This window comes from Fusarium vanettenii, assembly GCF_000151355.1.
Source record: "Fusarium vanettenii 77-13-4 chromosome 7 genomic scaffold NECHAsca_9_chr7_10_0, whole genome shotgun sequence".
NCBI lineage: Eukaryota > Fungi > Ascomycota > Sordariomycetes > Hypocreales > Nectriaceae > Fusarium > Fusarium vanettenii.
This window is the reverse complement of record NW_003315875.1, coordinates 481,591-497,956: the sequence shown is the minus strand read 5'-3', so window position 1 is coordinate 497,956 and position 16,366 is coordinate 481,591. Positions and strand designations below refer to the sequence as shown.

Here is a 16,366-nt window from a genome sequence, read left to right as displayed (position 1 = left end):
AGCGAATGAGCATCAGCTACAGTGGCGAAAGAAAGTAGAGACTGCATTCAGTATCTGGTTTGAATCATCGTGTACATACACCTCGATCCGCCCGCGATCCTTCCCCGTCCAGTCAAAGCTCCTTTGCAATCTTGTCAAACACTCCTAGAAGGATGTCCGCATGATGCTTCTGGAATATCAGCATTGGTCGCAGCCGAACTGACGATGCCCCACAGCCGCCAAGGTTGATGCCATGGGTTTTAGCTAGAGCCAAAAACTCGTCCCGCCGAGGGTTATCGAACGCGATAAATGTTCCCTCTCCCTTGCCTCGTAGGTTGCCAAACTTTCCGGGATACTTCTTGGCCAGCTTCTCTATTTCGCTGTAAAGATAATCCCCAACTGTACCTGTGTTCTTCACCAAGTCCAGTCGCTCAATCTCGTCGATAATGGCACCGAAGAGGATGGCACGGGCTGGGTCTCCCATCCAAGTGTTGAATAATCGGTACGGCTTATTGGGCCTCAGATCAGGGTTGCCAAAGTAGAAACCGCCTGTTTGAGCCTTCTTCGAGAAGGTAACCATATCAGGATCATCAGATAAGCCCCAATGTTCATGCGCCCAGAAACGGCCAGTCGCCCCAACACCGGTTTGGACCTCGTCAGCGATCAAGAGAACCTTGTGACGTCTCGTAATCTCTCTAAGTCCCTGAAAGAAGGCAGGACTTGCGTGATTGTCACCACCTTCCGACTGGATTGGCTCCACGATGACAGCGGCGACTTTGCTGGGGTAGCTCTTGATGATGTGCTCGGCTTCCTCCAAGCACCTCTTCTCCTCCCACTCGTTTTCCTCAATATGATCCTCAAGGGGATACCTGATGGCTGGGAACGGGCACTGAGGCCAGTCAAAGGCAGGTATGTCAAGCTTGTGGATCGGCTTGCTGCGAGTGGTGGACAAACTGCCAAAGAGACGGCCGTGGAAAGCGGCTTTGAATGACATGATGGAAAGATTGGGCGATCCTGGCTGATGGTTGAGCATGGTGCTGTCAAGCTCTTCCTGCGTGAATCCTGCATCGCGCTGACCTCGTTCTTGCTGCCGTTTCCAAATGAAGGCAGCCTTGTAGGCCAACTCGTTTGCGTCGGCTCCTGAGAGGGCCATGTAGACTTGGTTCATGCCCTTGGGTGCCACCTTGAGCAACCCCGTCTCTAGGATGCTAGCCCAATCGTTCTGAGGGAAGTTACCCAGAGCGGGACGGTTGATAAGCGCGGACGCCATAGCCGGAGAGGTTGCAGCCTTTAGCAAAGTAGGATTGTTGTATCCCACCGGGATAGAGGCGATTTGGGCGTACACATCCAGCATGACATTGCCGTCAACATCGGCAATATAGTTGCCATAGCTCTTGTGGTAGTCTACCATGAGGACCGCCGCGCTAGCATCAAAGACTTTGTCAAGTCTTCGTACTGCCTCCTTGCTCTTAGGACCCGGAAACGCAGTGACGACAGTGGGCCCTGCAGGCTCATCGGGGAGGAAGGGAGCCTCGTCCTTGGTAGCCTTTTCAGGCTTCTCGATAAAGGTCGGCATGATCTACGGAGGGGTGCGATGATGGTGATGGTTGAGAGACTAGGAAATAGCTCTGGGTTGAAGGAAGTGAAGTGGCAGGTTATATCAACATCGCCCAAGCGGCTCTCAGGCTTTCAGTCAAGAACAGATGAGATGCAAAGAGTCCAAGCACCCCGCAACGGTTGATCGAGGTTTGATCAGATGAGGGGTTCAAACGTAACTAGTGTCGTCATTGTCTATCGCCTTTCCCTTTGACTTTCTGCTTCACAAGAGGTAGTGTCACTAATAGACGACCAGCCAATCCAGTGTCAGACGGGATGGCCTTCCTAATTTAGCCCCCCACCACTTCTAATACTGTACCGTCACGGTCCGTCAGCAACCAAGTTAGTCATCTAGTCGGCGTATTGAACTGTGGCTGCATGTCTCACTACCTAGTCGAAGGATCTCCTGAAAATGCCGACTTGGTGGCTCATATAGCCGACTTCGCGATGGATCGTGGGGACCGTTTAAATCAATTAACAGCTAGGAAGTCCCCATTCAGAGTTGAACCAAGTATTGGCCCCGTTCCGAATATTTCTTGTGAGAGTCCTTCATAATCTATCGTTTCTTTCGCCCTCAGCACAACACGTCGGCATAGAGCTCGCCACCATGGCACCCAAGATTCTTGCCAACCTTGCCCGAAAGGACCTGTTCCGGACCCAGGGTTACATCGATGGTTCTTGGGTCAATGCAGCTTCAGGCAGGACCTTTGACGTCCTTGATCCTGCTACCCTTGACAAGATCGCATCCGTCCCAGAGATGGGATTAGAGGATACCCTCAAGGCCATCCAATCAGCACAGACGGCCTTTCAGTCATATAAACAGACGACGGCAAGACAACGTGCGCGATGGTTGCGCAGGTGGAGCGACCTCTGTCTGGAAAATGCCAACGACCTTGCCCTGATTCTCTGTCTTGAGAACGGAAAGACCCTGGCCGAAGCCAAAGGAGAAGTCACCTACGCAGCCTCTTTTCTGGAATGGTTCGCCGGTGAGGCTGAACGCACCTATGGCGAGGTTGTCCCGTCATCCAACCCAAAGCAGAGGATCCTAACCTTCAAGCAACCTCTTGGTGTTGCCGCGTGTATGGCTCCTTGGAACTTTCCCATCGCCATGATTACTCGGAAATGCGGTGCGGCTTTAGCTGCGGGTTGTACGACGGTGTGGAAACCAGCGGGAGAGACACCTCTGAGTTGCCTGGCGCAGGCTGTGCTCGCTCAAGAGGCAGGTTTCCCCAGGGGGTGCATAAACGTCATCACCACTCTCGACTTGGTGGCCGAAGTCGGCAAGACTCTTTGTACCAGCAAGACCGTGCGCAAACTGAGCTTCACGGGTAGCACGCGAGTTGGAAAGCTCCTCGCGAGCCAGTGCAGCGGCAATCTGACCAAGCTGTCCCTAGAGCTCGGCGGAAATAGCCCCTTTATCGTTTTTGACGATGCCAACCTGGAGACAGCCATCGAGGCTTTTACCATGGCCAAGTTCAGAAACTCTGGCCAGACATGCGTAACTGCCAACCGTGTCTTTGTGCAGAGCCGCATTTATGATGCATTCGCCGAAGCTCTTGTCGCCAAGGTCAAGACGCTCAAGGTCGGCCCCGGTACCGAGCCAGACGTCTTCATAGGGCCACTCACACATGAGCGCGCGGTTGATAAGGCCATGAGTCACATTCAAGGCAGGTAGTCTAGCAGCTCTCAAGGACCACCCATTCTAATTCTCTTTAGATGCAAAGACGCGTGGCGCCCAGGTGGTGTTAGGAGGAGCACCTCTAACCCACTACAAGGGATACTTTATCCAGCCGACTATCATCAAAGGCATGAACCATGACATGCTCATGACCCAAGAAGAGACCTTTGCGCCGGTAGTTGGGTTGTATAGGTTCGAAACAACTAACGAGGTTATCGCACTGGCCAATGACTGCAACGTGGGACTCGGCAGTTTTATCTGTACCGAGAGCACCCCTCGAATGTGGCAAGTGGCAGAGGCGCTCGAGGTTGGAATGGTGGGCGTCAACCTCGGAGTTCTTAGTGCGTGTGAGAGCCCATTCGGTGGGGTCAAGGAAAGTGGCTATGGTAGAGAAGGCGGCCGACATGGCATAGATGAGTATCTGACAGTCAAGTCGATGCTCATCAATGTGTCAACCAAGGAGTCAATGGGTTAATTTCATAGTAAGAACAGCAAAAATATTTCATTATTCGCGAGAAGAGTCTATCCAAATTGAACGTGATCCGTCATGGCAATTCTTTTGGTTGTATATATGAGACAGTGGGATAGAAACTAGGTACCAAGTGACGCATCTTGGACCTCCTGGAATGGGTGATTCAAATAGGGTCGCACCCTAAAACCATAAACACCATAGCCTAGATATTTCAAGCTTCTGCAGTAGTAACTATAGAACCTGAAAAAAGGCGAGTCTTATAGCATGCGGTACTTCTTTTCTTTATCTCAAGGGGAGACGATATCCTCTGGTTTGCGATTAGCGCTTTTGCCCTACCTCCATTGGCCATCCCCCATGAGCCGAGCGCCAAGGCCAACATGATCTCTCTTCTTCAAGTCATCATGGCTCAACGACAAAGAGCAACCAAAGGGGTCACCTGCTTTAAACATATCCATCTGGCCTTCTTCGCCTTAAATCCTAATTCGACGATTACTCCTTCTACTGGTTGCCAGAAGCGAACTCAAACCAAATAGAGTCACCTTCCTATCTAGGATAGTGGCACTAAGAAGACCACGAGTTAGTTAACTAACCCCTTTCGATCCATATCCTTCTTGGGAACACAAGAGACTTTAGGGCGTGTAAGTTTCCAGTCGCCGCAGACCTGTTGCATTGGACTTATTCTGGCCTTCAATTCGCTCAGACTGATCCTTCTCATGTGAGAGATGATAAAAGACCACATGCACACAACTTTGCCCATCAAGTCACTTCTCGGCATCATCAAACCCGTACACAATGGCCACCTCCGTCCTTAGCAAAGATGCGCCAGCTCCAAGCCCTCTCATGTCACAGGCTGTAGTCTACAACGGCATGGTATACTGCTCTGGTTCTCTCGGGATTGACCCTGCCACTGGGAAGTTTGCCACGGGTAGCGTCGCTGACCGTACGGTATGTACTTGTCCTTCAACGTTCCAAAGGAATTAGATTTACAAATTCTACCAGGCACAAGCCCTCAAGAATCCGGATGCTGTCTTGAAAGCTGTTGGAAGTGGCCTTCATAAGACAGTCAAAGTCAACATCTTCTTGTCCAGCATCAACCACTACAGCAGTGTCAATGATGCCTATGCAAAGTTCTTCACGCAAGAAGTCAAGCCTGTCAGTCTCCTCCAGTACTCCTGCAAGACTTTTTTTTTTTTGGCTGACCTAGTGATGCCAGTGCCGGACCTGTGTTGTGGTAGCCGAGCTACCGCTGGATGCCGAGGTGGAGATTGAAGCTACAGGATTTATTTGAGGGCTTGAGAACATGACCCTTTTGATAGTGCCATTTGATAGTGAAACCAATTTCTCTTCTACTGTGAGATGTTTGGAAATTCCATAATGCTTGGGAAAATCCAACTCTTGTTCCACAGTTCTTGACGGTCACACAAGAGCAATGCCAATGATTGTCTGTTTTACAACCAAGATAGCCAAGGAACATCTCACTTCTGTGCCACTGGGAGTTCAGCTTCAATAGTCCGAGAGTATCATATCTCTTTCACATTGCTCGTCCCATCATTGAAATCTGACAAGATTTCAGACATGCGCTGGGATGATGTTTTTCTTTTCTTCAAAAGCTTTGACTTTTAAACTGTCGCTTTTCAACCACACGCCTGCTCTTTATTTCACTTGTGTTGATGAAAATCTAGGCTTCTTCTTTTCTTTGATGTCTTGTGCCGCAGTGCGTTGTTCCGCCGCCGTCACTACACTACGTGAGGGAAGGGAGGTGAGAAGAAATGGACACCAGACATGGTAAGAAACTATTGTGTTGTGGTGCTGAGTGATAGTATAACCGAGCCATATTCATCCACATAGTACCAGGGCATATAGAAAATGTTGGGAGGTCTACCCAGACACCTATCTACAACCAACATCACTCCAAAAATGCCCCATTACAGGCGGCTAGCTCAAACTCGTAGTCCGGCTGGAAGTCTGTGTAAAGTCCATCCTTCAAATAATGTCAGCTGGTGCAAGGGACCGTACAAGGAGACTCTTACCGGGTTGCTTGTAATCTCGTAGGTGTACCTTGCTGCCTCCTCTTTGACCAGAATCTTCTCGAGGCCTGCGGCTTCAACCTTGAGTTGAATCTCACAGCAGGCTTCTAGAAGAGAGAAGAGGTAGGCTGCCTCGACAACCGTCTTCCAAACAGTCAACAAGGCGTGGTTTTGCAGGATGAGTCCTTTGCCTCTTGGGCCAAGTGTGGTTGCCAGCCTATCTCCTTCTTTCGGATCTAAGACGACTCCACCGAAATCTTGATATACCTGATGCGCATCCCCATAGAAGTTGCAGACGTCTTGATGAAGCATATCCAGCCGCTTTCCAAAGCTTGCCCATGCACGACCGTTGATCGAGTGGGCGTGACAGGCAGCGTTGAAGTGGGGGTGAGCGTGATGGCTGTGACTGTGAATTTGGAAGCCTGCTGCGTTGGCTGGCTTGCGAGTATTGCCGCCAATTGCCTCTCCGTTGTGGTTAAGCAAAATTAGGTCGGAAACCTTCATGAGACCAAAGTGATGTGCAATACTAGACAGTAGGGAGAGGTAAGCTGGTGTCGTCGATTTAGGGATGCATGGATGAAACAACATACGAATTCGTCCAGAAGCAATCTGAATGTTCAGGGTCTCTCAGAGAGATGTGGCCTGCCAGTCCTTCAGTATAGCCCTTACGGGCAAAGACTCTGAAGGCACCAGCCAGATGTTCAAGCATCCATCGTCGTTGTTTCTCAAACGAGTTGAAGTGTGGTGGCCCCTGAAGAATAGTTCCCTGGGAGAGACTCTGGAGGGCGTTGCCTTCATGGAAACCTGTTGACTGGTCCCTCAGCTGGTCTTGCTGCCGTTCATTCTTGGCGGTCTTGGTGATGACGACGGTAGAAGTTGAAGACATCTTAGAGGCTGGATGATAGTTTGTGCTGTTGAATGTTGTACGATTCCTCGAATGGCTGGATGGCTTCACGCGGCCTAGACAGGGGATTGTTATACATCCACTTGGAGAAGAGCCAAGGTAATGACTCAACAAAGGGGATCAACATACCGTGCACAGCGGTATACGGGAGTCGATTGCTTTAAGGGGTCACATGCCAAAATTAAAATCAGGATTAGATCAATGGATTGCCAAATTGATGGAATTTGATCTGTACATGAAGAGTGATTACCTATAGATGGTTAATAATGGATGTGATTGACATTGATCCACGTAGAAACGGCGAGCTTCTGCGGCTTGGCTATGCTAGGGTCTCTTCTAATGAAGCAAGCAACCGCATGATAACAAACGGCTTTGGCCATTTGAGACTTGGATAGTGCATCGTCTCTTGGCCAAAACGGGACACGACATACGGCATATTGGTGCCAACGAAAAGCGCAGCACATGGTATCACCTACCCAAGGTGGTCTACGGGAGCTAACTTCCTCATCTTGGAAGATCATCGAGGTCTCCGGTGCAAGTATCGCCTCCTATTGGCTAACAAGTCCGACGCCGTGGCGGAGCCGGCGTCACGGAATACACAGCCAATCAGCGATCGACGCTTTCAGCTTCCCTCTTTCGCCATGCCTCGTTATCTTGAACATTTTACTAGAAACAATGCTCTTGATGACACGCAGTAATGACAGAGGGGCTGGGGGTCTTAGCCTGTAGAGACGCGTAGCTCGGCTGTCTCCGAAGTCACGGGAAGAAGCTGCAAGCCCCCAGTTTGACTTGGAAACAGAGGACGATATGGGACAAGACAATGTTTTACTGTTATATAGACTATGCCCTGTCCGCTCAACTAAGACATCACTGCAGGTCTCCTTAGTACGTATACCCCAACAACATCATGGTTTCCGCTAGAAAGGATAAAGCCAATGTGCTCCTCATCGAGGGCAGAGGTGTTAGAGCGATTGTGGCACTCAACATCGAGACCGGCGGACGAGGCGCTGTGACCTCGGTGTTGAGATCCAACTTTAACATAGTCAACCAACAAGGATACACCATCAACAGCATTGATCATGGCGACATTCCCAGCTGGAAGCCTACACGAGGTGAACAACTCTTGAATGTTTCCTTTATAGACACAGACTCACTAAGTCATTCTCAGTCGTCAACTCGGTGCCTAATGTCGCGAAAGACTCGTTGCCGCCTTTCGACTATGTCATCACGACGACAAAGAATTGCCCCGATGTGCCCCCCCACGCTCCCAGAGATCATCGCGCCAGCCATCACTCCTGGCCACACTGTCATCGTCATGATACAAAACGGGCTCAACATAGAGAAGTCCGTATTTGAGAGGTTTCCACGCAACATGGTCCTCTCGGGTGTCTCCATGATTGGTTCACATGAGAGACAAGTGGGCATCATCTCCCACGTCGACCCCGACATCCTCTATCTAGGCGCCTTTCATAACCCCAACTTCGAAAATGACAAGGACGAGGTTGCAGCTGCGCATGAGTTCATCAAGATCTATGGAGCAGGGGGCAAAACAAACGCCCAGTTCTCCAGCGACGTCCAATAGGCGAGGTGGCGCAAGATCATCTTCAACGGGGTCATGAACCCACTCTGCGCCATCACGAACCTAGACTCGTCGAGAGTTAGGCTGACTGACACCCTTGTGGAGGGTCTTGTAAGGCCAGCCATGAAGGAGGTGTTTGAAGTTGCGAGCAAGTGCGGTTACCAGTTGCCCGAGGATATCATCGACACCATGATCAATCTGGATCCTATGGATCTGTATCTCGAGCCCAGCATGCTTTGTGATTTTCGAAATGTAGGATCCAACTTCTAAAAGGGTCACTTGGGCCTATATGATGGCTATTGGAGGGCTAACTGTTCCTTCTTCTCTAGGGAAACCTGATGGAGGTTGAGTACTTGGTAGGCGAGCCCCTGCGGGAGGCTAAGAAGGTCGGAGTGTCCACACCAAATCTGACGGTCATCTACGAGATTTTCAAAGCGATACAGTGGAGGATGAAGGAGGGAAAGGGGATTGTAACGATTCCTCCGAAGAGGGTAGATTGAGGGAAGGTTGCTCTCAGCGAGGCGTGACATTGTCTCGGCTAGGTGGATAGAATTTAGGAGATACGCATCAAGCAATACAATCCCACCTCCAGTGGACTGAACAAGATAGATGGTGTCGACGTAGATGCCTCAAAAGGTTGCATCGGGCTGTTATTACGGAGGTGGCATCTGGCCTTAACGCTGTGTCGATAACAACCCATGGATGAATAAGGGCCATCTAGATGCAATGAAATGAAATGAGAAGAAAGAATTTCCTATGATTTACCACAGCTCAAGGGCATTGACTGTTGTTAAACAAATTACGGCCAGGGATTAAAATATTGCTTATTCGTAATGCATTCCCACAAATCACCCATCTTTCGCCTAAACAGTAAGCCCTATAATTCTAGTCTCCCATGTGCGTCGTCAAGTGAGAACAAGATGCAACTCACCCAAAGCTGGGAAGCCAACAGGGGTATTAGTCTGGGTCCAGATACCTAACAGGGCGTCTTTAGAGAGCGTAGAAGTCCAAATCCCCTCAACAGTAATTTTGTTAAACCATGCGATGAACCGATCCTGCGTAGGCTTGCTCATGGCCTGCGAACCCGCGACAATGGCCGGCCAAGGCATATGCCCGGTCTGAAGTGAGTGGTTCTCCTTTGCTCGCTCAATCTCCTCGAATTGACGGATAGCCTCATGGACATAAGGCTGTAGGTGCCTGCGGTGCATGCCTTGGGCTTTGCGGCTATAAAAGATAATGATCGCTTGGTGTATCGCTCGCGTATAGTGCTGCATCACTAAACGGTTCCCTTCTGAGACTGGTGCTGCCTCCATTCGAGCAACGGCTTCATCAACTGGCCATTCAAGAATCTCATCTTCCAGGTGTCTAATTTCTGGGTAAGAGGACTGGCTGACTTGGCTTCGTTACCTTGTTCCTGTTGGTAGATAGTGCGCAGGATTCAGGTTGCCTTCCGGAGAAGAAGTAGCAGGCTTCTTGGGAGACCAGATATCATCCCCAAAGACCCTGATTCGAACCCTCGGCCCGTGTCCCGGGGGACCATAAGGTCCGCTATATCTTCCAGCTTCTCAGCATGGCTTGAAGCGCTACCGGCTGACCTTGGACTCTGCTGGGGCCGGTCAAACAGCAGGTTGGTGGCTTCCTGCATCGTCCTGAGGTAGAGAAAGATGACATAATGTCCTTTGGTCGTATCGCAACTGGGGGTGCCACACCTGGCAATACGGGCTCTGATCAGCGTTTCAGAAGCCTGCAGGTGGATTTTGGAGGTGCTTGTATCACCCGAGATTACCTGGGAATAGTCAGCACATGGGGCTTGTAGATTTCGTGAGAGGATCCCTACATCGATTGTAACCATGCACAGCATAGCTACCAGAAGCTCGTTGTAGACGGAGTCGGTGAGGTCGGCGTACGACTCTCCTACGCACGTCTCGAGCAACTTCAAGGCCTCGCACTTGTAGTTGGAGGCCACATGACCTCACCTTCGACTCACCTCGTGGTCAGATGAGTTGACATTGCGTAGGTTGTAGGCACTGACTGTTAGGATTGTCTGGAGAAGGGCTCTCCGTGACCGCGGTGCGTGGTCCATGATCTCTAGTTCGATACTGCACTGAAGTGCGCGACGCAGGTGGAAGTCTTTCCAAGGAGAGCTCGGGAGATCAAGGGGACTGAATATAGGAAGAACGTTCTCAACGTAGTTTCGAAGCAGGTGTCGAACTTCGGCCTTGAGGAAGACCTCTACTGATGGGCCGCCTGCGGGAGAGTACACTTTGGGAGAGTGGTAAGTGTCAGGCGACGTAAAAGCATCATCTGCCTCCATGTCCTCGGCATAATCCTGGTCTTGAAGAACTCCGACCATGGCCGTTTTAGTAGGCGGGAGGTTGGGCTGCGGCGGGGTTTCATTGATGGGGATAGTTCTTTCAAGCTCAATACCTATGTTTGCATGGCCCATCAGCTGGTGCTGGGATGCTGGAGTAGCAGGTTCCTCATGAAGGGAAAAATCCAGTCCGCCAATATCTGGGCCATCATCCAAGGCTCGGTCGACCAGGCTAGGTACTTGCACTTCATCCTCTGTATGCTCAACCAAAGCCTCGGGCTCTTCGCAAGTAAGTGGCAGTGATTCGGGTGCACTACTGCTGCTCTCAATGGCAAACACTGAGAATGGGCCACATGATTTGGACGCCGAGCGTGCTGCAGCTTTGTCAATGTCAGACAGCGCCGCCTCGATGCCCAGAGATTTCATGCGAGAGGCTGAGACCAGGTTAGCCACTAGACATTGTGGTGTGAAACGGCCACTGTGACTTGCCAGGAAGAAGCCTCCTCCTATGCATGTCTTGAGGCTCAGTTGGTGTGTCATTGTCCAGATGGCCGTAGATGGAGGCGGGGTGCATCCACTGAAGCCTGGTATGGTAGCCTCCGCAAGAAATGCCCTTCAACTGACACTGAATGCACTCTGGCTTCGTCTCATCGCATTTCAACCGACGGGACCGACATGTCCAACATCCTGTGAATGTCTTGCGAGGAGGCATCCTGATTTGGAGGTTGAGTGACTAGACCCAGGTAAAGCCAGAGGCTGCCGGTTGAACCTGTGATGCAGCAGCGAAGCTCAAGTTTATGAGATTGAGTCAACAATCTCTCAACACGGGATTGATTAACGAATCAACGCGGTTCCAATGATAAACAGCTGAACTTGGTATAATGGGATGGAACTCCTTGCAACCTGAATGCAAGGGTCCGATGATAAGCGTCGTCACTCCACATAGGGGCGTTTCTCTGGTCAAAGTCCCCGCATTCTGGAAACATGAATTGGTGGCTTTCTATTGGCTTAATCGGCCGAATTTCCGGGATCGGGGTTGATAAAGAGGACTGCTAGCTGCCACACCCCGCATGGAAGCACGACCACACTTGACCATCTTTATCGGCGAGATCGGAGCACGAACCGAGAGGCTGGTGAGTCAAGAATAGCCGACTGAAAGGTGTGGTCATTGAATCAAGTTGCCGAAAGATACGGTAGCACCAAGTCAGAGTTCTTCCCCCACTGTCAGCTCGCTCTATCTTGTCAAGAGCCATGGCCTCCAACCAAACCCTAGCCATTGTTGGCTGCGGTAAGTCATGGTACTTGTAGACGAGATATAACGAGGAAACTGAAACCATAATGCAGGCAACATGGGCTCTGCCATCTTGAGCGGTTTGTTAGACGCCACTCGGTCAGACCCGCATCCCCGGATTTCGCGATTCATCGTCGTCACCAAGACGGCCGAGTCTATAGATCGTCTCCGGTCTCAATTTAAGGACGAAGAATCACGGATTGAGCTAAGCCATGGAAACACTGTTTGGGCCATGAAAGAGGCCGATATCATCCTTCTCGGCTGTAAGCCACACATGGCACAAGACATCCTGAGTGCCGAAGGCGTGCAAGAGGCGCTTTCTGGAAAGTTCTTGATCAGTTTTCTAGCAGGGAAGACACCTCAAGTTCTGGAACGCTATATCGGCAAAAACAATGGCGCAGGCTCAAGTCCCTATGTTGTCCGCGCAATGCCCAACGTCGCAGCGCGAATTCGCAAGTCAATGACCATTGTCGAGCATAACCCCTCCCTCCCCGATGAGCTGAGCGACACCTTGCGCTGGATCTTTGAGCAGATTGGCAGCGTCAAAGTGTTGGCTTCTGAGCTGTTCGACATTGGCTCACTGCTGGTCGGGTCATCAATGGCTATTCTAACTGTCGGCTTGGATGGACTTCTAGATGGGTGCGTCATGGAGGGTTTGCGAAGGCCTGAAGCTTTGGAGATGGCAGCACAGAGCATGCTAGGGCTGGCCGAGATGCTACGACAAGGCGAGTGCACACCGGCAGAGTATAGGGAGAATGTCTCGTCACCGAAGGGGGGCACTATCACAGCGCTGTTGACGGTTGAGAAGGCCGCGGTGAGAGGCACGTTTGCGCAGTCCATCATAGACGGGACCAAGAAGATACAGGGATGAAGCATAAATCTATGACTAGACGATAAAAAAAATAGACTACAAGTATCAAGACAAGGGATGTTAAAGTAAAGTGTCTACCGTCGTTTTGACGTCTTTAGTAGTGTCAGTTGTTTGCACCCAGAGTTAAGATACTTTCTTCCACATCAACGACGATTCCATGGCTCTCATCATTGTCCAACTTTTTAGATTGATGCATAACCTCCCATGTCTGTCCCTAGCTGTCTCTCCTTCACCTCAGAAAACATTTCATAACTTAAACACCGACTTCTATCTCGCCCCGCTTGCTAGTTAATAGTAGATAGCTTCTCTGAACCCTAAATACGTATCGGCACTAGCGAACGAGTTTCCCTCCAACTCATCCTAGTCCTGTATCTTGATGACAAACTTTTCGCCTGGTGCATGGTCTAGATATACCTTCTCTGCATCTTCCAACGTGACCTCTTTCCATCTACCATCGTCAGCTTGCTCCCACTTGCCATTCTGAAAGATGGGCTCAAGACTTTGAAGCAGCCCAGCCATCACACTGCTCTTGTGTGCCACCGAGTTGATGCCAATGAGGCTCTTCTCAGCGCGGTAAAAGTCTCGCATCTTGAGTGTCAACGTCGGACTTCCACCTTTTGGCGCCGCGATAAAGACCAGTGTGCCACCGTGAGCAAGGGCGCTGTCGATGGCGGCCGCTGTCAGAGCTGGGGCGCCAACTGTGTCAATTACGACATTGACACCCTTCTTGTTGGTCAGATCTTGCACCGCGAGCAACTCGGGATCGGCGCTGGTATCGACATCGGCTCCAGGTCCACGAACGGCTCGAATAACCTGACAGCCAAGCTCCTCCAGCATAATTGCAGCCGCACTGCCAACAGCACCTCGAGCACCCAAGACAAGTGCTTTATCCCCCTTCACAGCATCTGAGCGCTTAACCATGAGAGCTGCTGTTGTGAAGGGAACTCCGATGGTGGCTGCCTGTGTATGGGTGAGGGCTGATGGCTTTGGCGCAACACCATCGGTAGGCACAACAGCATATTCGGCGTGAAATCCATCCTCCGTAAAAGCGTGAGTGAAGCCCGAAGTGCCGATAACGGCAGAGTTTAGAAGCGGAGAGGGTTCAGCATCACCAGAGGCGACAACGATGCCAGAAAAGTCTCGCCCAGGAATTCGTGGAAACGTGGTTGAGCCAAAGCCGCCTAGGGCGTTGAAGCTGTCGGAGGGTTGAATAGCAGAGGCGTGGACCTTGACAAGCAAGTGTCCCGGAGGAGGCACTGGAACTGGCTGCTTGGTGGTGAAGGAAAGACTCGGCTTGAGAGAACCTTCGGGTTTGGTGAGGAGGAGGGAGCGCATGAGAGTTGGACGTGATGAAGACATGGCGGTTGGGAGTCAAGAGATGGAGGATTAAATATTTATGCACTGACGATGACTATAAGTTCAACTTGCCATGGAAGAAAACCCCGAAACATATATCTCAAAGTTATCGGGTCATTGCGGGTTCCAGATATTGATTGATCCGCAATATCCGCGCACCCGCGATTTCCGCGCCGATCCGCAGCAGCCGGGGGCAATTGCAATGAGATAGTCGATGAGACGACGTCACGATTGGATTATTTATCACAGAGTTTTACAAGGTTTGAATCTGATAAATACAAGACATGGCGCACTTTAATCTACACGAGATGGCAACATAACTTCAACAATTCCCGTTGTCCTATCTTTCCCGCCCTCCCACTTCTGTTCCTCTACCCACACAGCAGCCGTCTCACAGCCTCTAACAATGTCTGAACCACATCAAGGTCGTCCCTCTGAGGACCCCGAAAAGGCCCATTCCGAAAACGACAACAGAACTGAAGGATCGGCAAGAAACTCGACCACGGATGAACGTTTTGAGACCTCGGATGAACACTTTGAGCCACCACATTCACTTCTCGGCGAGATAACATTTATTGCCATCGTCTGTTCCGCCCAGCTCATGACCCAAGCTGGCCTTGCTCTCAGTGTTGTACCGATGCACATTATCGGAGACTCTTTCGGCATAGACAATCCCGGACAGATCAGCTGGTTTACTGCCGCATACTCCCTAACCGTCGGCACCTTCATTCTTATTGCCGGCCGCTTGGGCGATGTGTTTGGCTACAAGCGCTTCTTTGTTGGCGGCTTCGTTTGGTATGGCCTCTGGTCACTTATTGCCGGCTTTTCCGTCTACAGCGGTCCAATACTTTTTGACTTCTGTAGAGCCATGCAAGGCATTGGTCCCGCGTTCATGCTCCCCAACGCCATCGCCATCTTGAGCCATGCCTACGAGCCGGGTCGGCGTCAGGACATGGTGTTTAGCATGTTTGGCGCCACTGCACCTGGCGGATTCGTTTTGGGAGCAGTATTCAGCAGCCTTCTAAGCCAGAGGGTCTGGTGGCCCTGGGCTTATTGGGTCATGTGCGCTGCTTGTCTTTCACTTGCCCTGGCCGGCTTCCTCATTATTCCCTCCTCCCAGCATTCTCTTAACCGGGCGCCTTCATCATCAAGTATCTGGATGCGTGTGGATGTCCTAGGTTCCATTACTGGCGTGGTGGCGCTCGTTCTATTCAATTTTGCCTGGAACCAGGGCCCTACCGTTGGATGGACTGTTCCTTATACTTACATCACTCTGATCCTCGGTGTATTACTCTTTGGTCTTTTCTACTTCATTGAGACCAAAGCAAGCCACCCACTCATCCCTTTCGGTGTCCTGAAAGTGGACTCGATATATGCTCTTGGCTGTATTGCCGCAGGATGGTCAAGTTTCGGAATCTTTGTCCTTTACATCTGGAATTTCCTCGAGATTCTCCGTCAACAGACTCCGCTTCTCACTTCAGCTCAGTTCACTGTCGTCGCCATCAGTGGTCTTTGCGCTGCCCTAACTACGGGTGTTCTCCTCAGTCGCATACCTGCTTCAGCCGTCATGCTTATCGCAATGACCTGCTTCACCGTCGGCGGTATTCTTTTCGCGACTCTTCCTATTAAGCAGACCTACTGGGCCCAGACCTTTGTCGGCCTCATTATTCTTCCCTGGGGAATGGACATGTCTTTTCCAGCCGGAACCATCATCTTAAGCAGGGCGATGCCCAAGCAGCACCAGGGGTTGGCTGCCTCTTTGGTCAATACCGTCGTTAATTACTCCATCTCTATCGGTCTGGGATTTGCGGGTACTGTTGAGTACAATGTTAATGGCGGAGGTCAGGATATTCTCCTTGGTTATCGGGGGGCGTGGTATGTGGGCGTTGGACTGGCAGGTCTTGGTATTGTGATTGCTCTCGGATACTGCCTAGCAGAATGGTGTCGAAGACGGGGCGCAAGATGATTTGTAGTGTTGGAGAGGCTATTCAAAGACGCGAAGGAAGAAGGGAGTAATTAAATTGATAATTGGGTTTCAACAATAAGCAGCTACACAACTCTGGGCGGGCCGAAATAGCTCTGCTCGTGCTGAGCAACACACCTGGTATCCCACTGTTCCAACGCTCATGTACGACTGGGATAGGTTGTTCTACAATCAACTGAATTTGAGTTCGAGAAAGGTTCGAGATCTCCTCCCACAGAGGTGATAGGCTGGCTGTGGTCGGGTCCACGATGCTCTTCCTGTAACCTGAATGGCTTCATGGCATGTATGAAATGTTACGCCCTGTTAGGACACACACCT

At 50.8% G+C, this 16,366-nt stretch overlaps 9 protein-coding genes across 9 annotated transcripts; 5 read left to right on the top strand and 4 right to left on the bottom strand.

Moving 5' to 3' along the window:
• Positions 1-112: 112 nt before the first annotated feature.
• Positions 113-1,555, bottom strand: NECHADRAFT_45277 (uncharacterized protein; the record flags this gene model as incomplete). The annotated part of the gene is made up of 1 exon (XM_003049078.1): positions 113-1,555. The coding sequence occupies one exon, from the start codon at positions 1,553-1,555 to the stop codon at positions 113-115; it is 1,443 nt and encodes a 480-aa protein (XP_003049124.1).
• Positions 1,556-2,182: 627 nt separating this feature from the next.
• NECHADRAFT_82678 (uncharacterized protein) lies at positions 2,183-3,728 on the top strand (the record flags this gene model as incomplete). Its single annotated transcript, XM_003049334.1, has 2 exons — positions 2,183-3,230; positions 3,292-3,728. The coding sequence occupies 2 exons, from the start codon at positions 2,183-2,185 to the stop codon at positions 3,726-3,728; spliced, it is 1,485 nt and encodes a 494-aa protein (XP_003049380.1).
• A 789-nt stretch (positions 3,729-4,517) lies between these two features.
• Positions 4,518-5,013, top strand: NECHADRAFT_44927 (uncharacterized protein; the record flags this gene model as incomplete). The annotated part of the gene is made up of 3 exons (XM_003049333.1): positions 4,518-4,670; positions 4,725-4,877; positions 4,939-5,013. 3 exons carry the CDS (start codon positions 4,518-4,520, stop codon positions 5,011-5,013), a joined length of 381 nt encoding a protein of 126 aa, XP_003049379.1.
• Positions 5,014-5,631: 618 nt separating this feature from the next.
• On the bottom strand, positions 5,632-6,638 carry NECHADRAFT_94983 (uncharacterized protein; the record flags this gene model as incomplete). Its single annotated transcript, XM_003049077.1, has 4 exons — positions 5,632-5,706; positions 5,756-6,278; positions 6,343-6,503; positions 6,618-6,638. 4 exons carry the CDS (start codon positions 6,636-6,638, stop codon positions 5,632-5,634), a joined length of 780 nt encoding a protein of 259 aa, XP_003049123.1.
• A 925-nt stretch (positions 6,639-7,563) lies between these two features.
• Positions 7,564-8,735, top strand: NECHADRAFT_94982 (uncharacterized protein; the record flags this gene model as incomplete). The annotated part of the gene is made up of 4 exons (XM_003049332.1): positions 7,564-7,785; positions 7,825-8,229; positions 8,341-8,487; positions 8,565-8,735. The coding sequence occupies 4 exons, from the start codon at positions 7,564-7,566 to the stop codon at positions 8,733-8,735; spliced, it is 945 nt and encodes a 314-aa protein (XP_003049378.1).
• A 261-nt stretch (positions 8,736-8,996) lies between these two features.
• Positions 8,997-11,086, bottom strand: NECHADRAFT_82674 (uncharacterized protein; the record flags this gene model as incomplete). Its single annotated transcript, XM_003049076.1, has 5 exons — positions 8,997-9,019; positions 9,167-9,600; positions 9,643-9,783; positions 9,831-10,021; positions 10,223-11,086. The coding sequence occupies 5 exons, from the start codon at positions 11,084-11,086 to the stop codon at positions 8,997-8,999; spliced, it is 1,653 nt and encodes a 550-aa protein (XP_003049122.1).
• Positions 11,087-11,895: 809 nt separating this feature from the next.
• Positions 11,896-12,708, top strand: NECHADRAFT_94981 (uncharacterized protein; the record flags this gene model as incomplete). Its single annotated transcript, XM_003049331.1, has 1 exon — positions 11,896-12,708. One exon carries the CDS (start codon positions 11,896-11,898, stop codon positions 12,706-12,708), a length of 813 nt encoding a protein of 270 aa, XP_003049377.1.
• A 360-nt stretch (positions 12,709-13,068) lies between these two features.
• Positions 13,069-14,043, bottom strand: NECHADRAFT_45454 (uncharacterized protein; the record flags this gene model as incomplete). The annotated part of the gene is made up of 1 exon (XM_003049075.1): positions 13,069-14,043. The coding sequence occupies one exon, from the start codon at positions 14,041-14,043 to the stop codon at positions 13,069-13,071; it is 975 nt and encodes a 324-aa protein (XP_003049121.1).
• Positions 14,044-14,470: 427 nt separating this feature from the next.
• Positions 14,471-16,030, top strand: NECHADRAFT_45222 (uncharacterized protein; the record flags this gene model as incomplete). The annotated part of the gene is made up of 1 exon (XM_003049330.1): positions 14,471-16,030. The coding sequence occupies one exon, from the start codon at positions 14,471-14,473 to the stop codon at positions 16,028-16,030; it is 1,560 nt and encodes a 519-aa protein (XP_003049376.1).
• Positions 16,031-16,366: the final 336 nt, after the last annotated feature.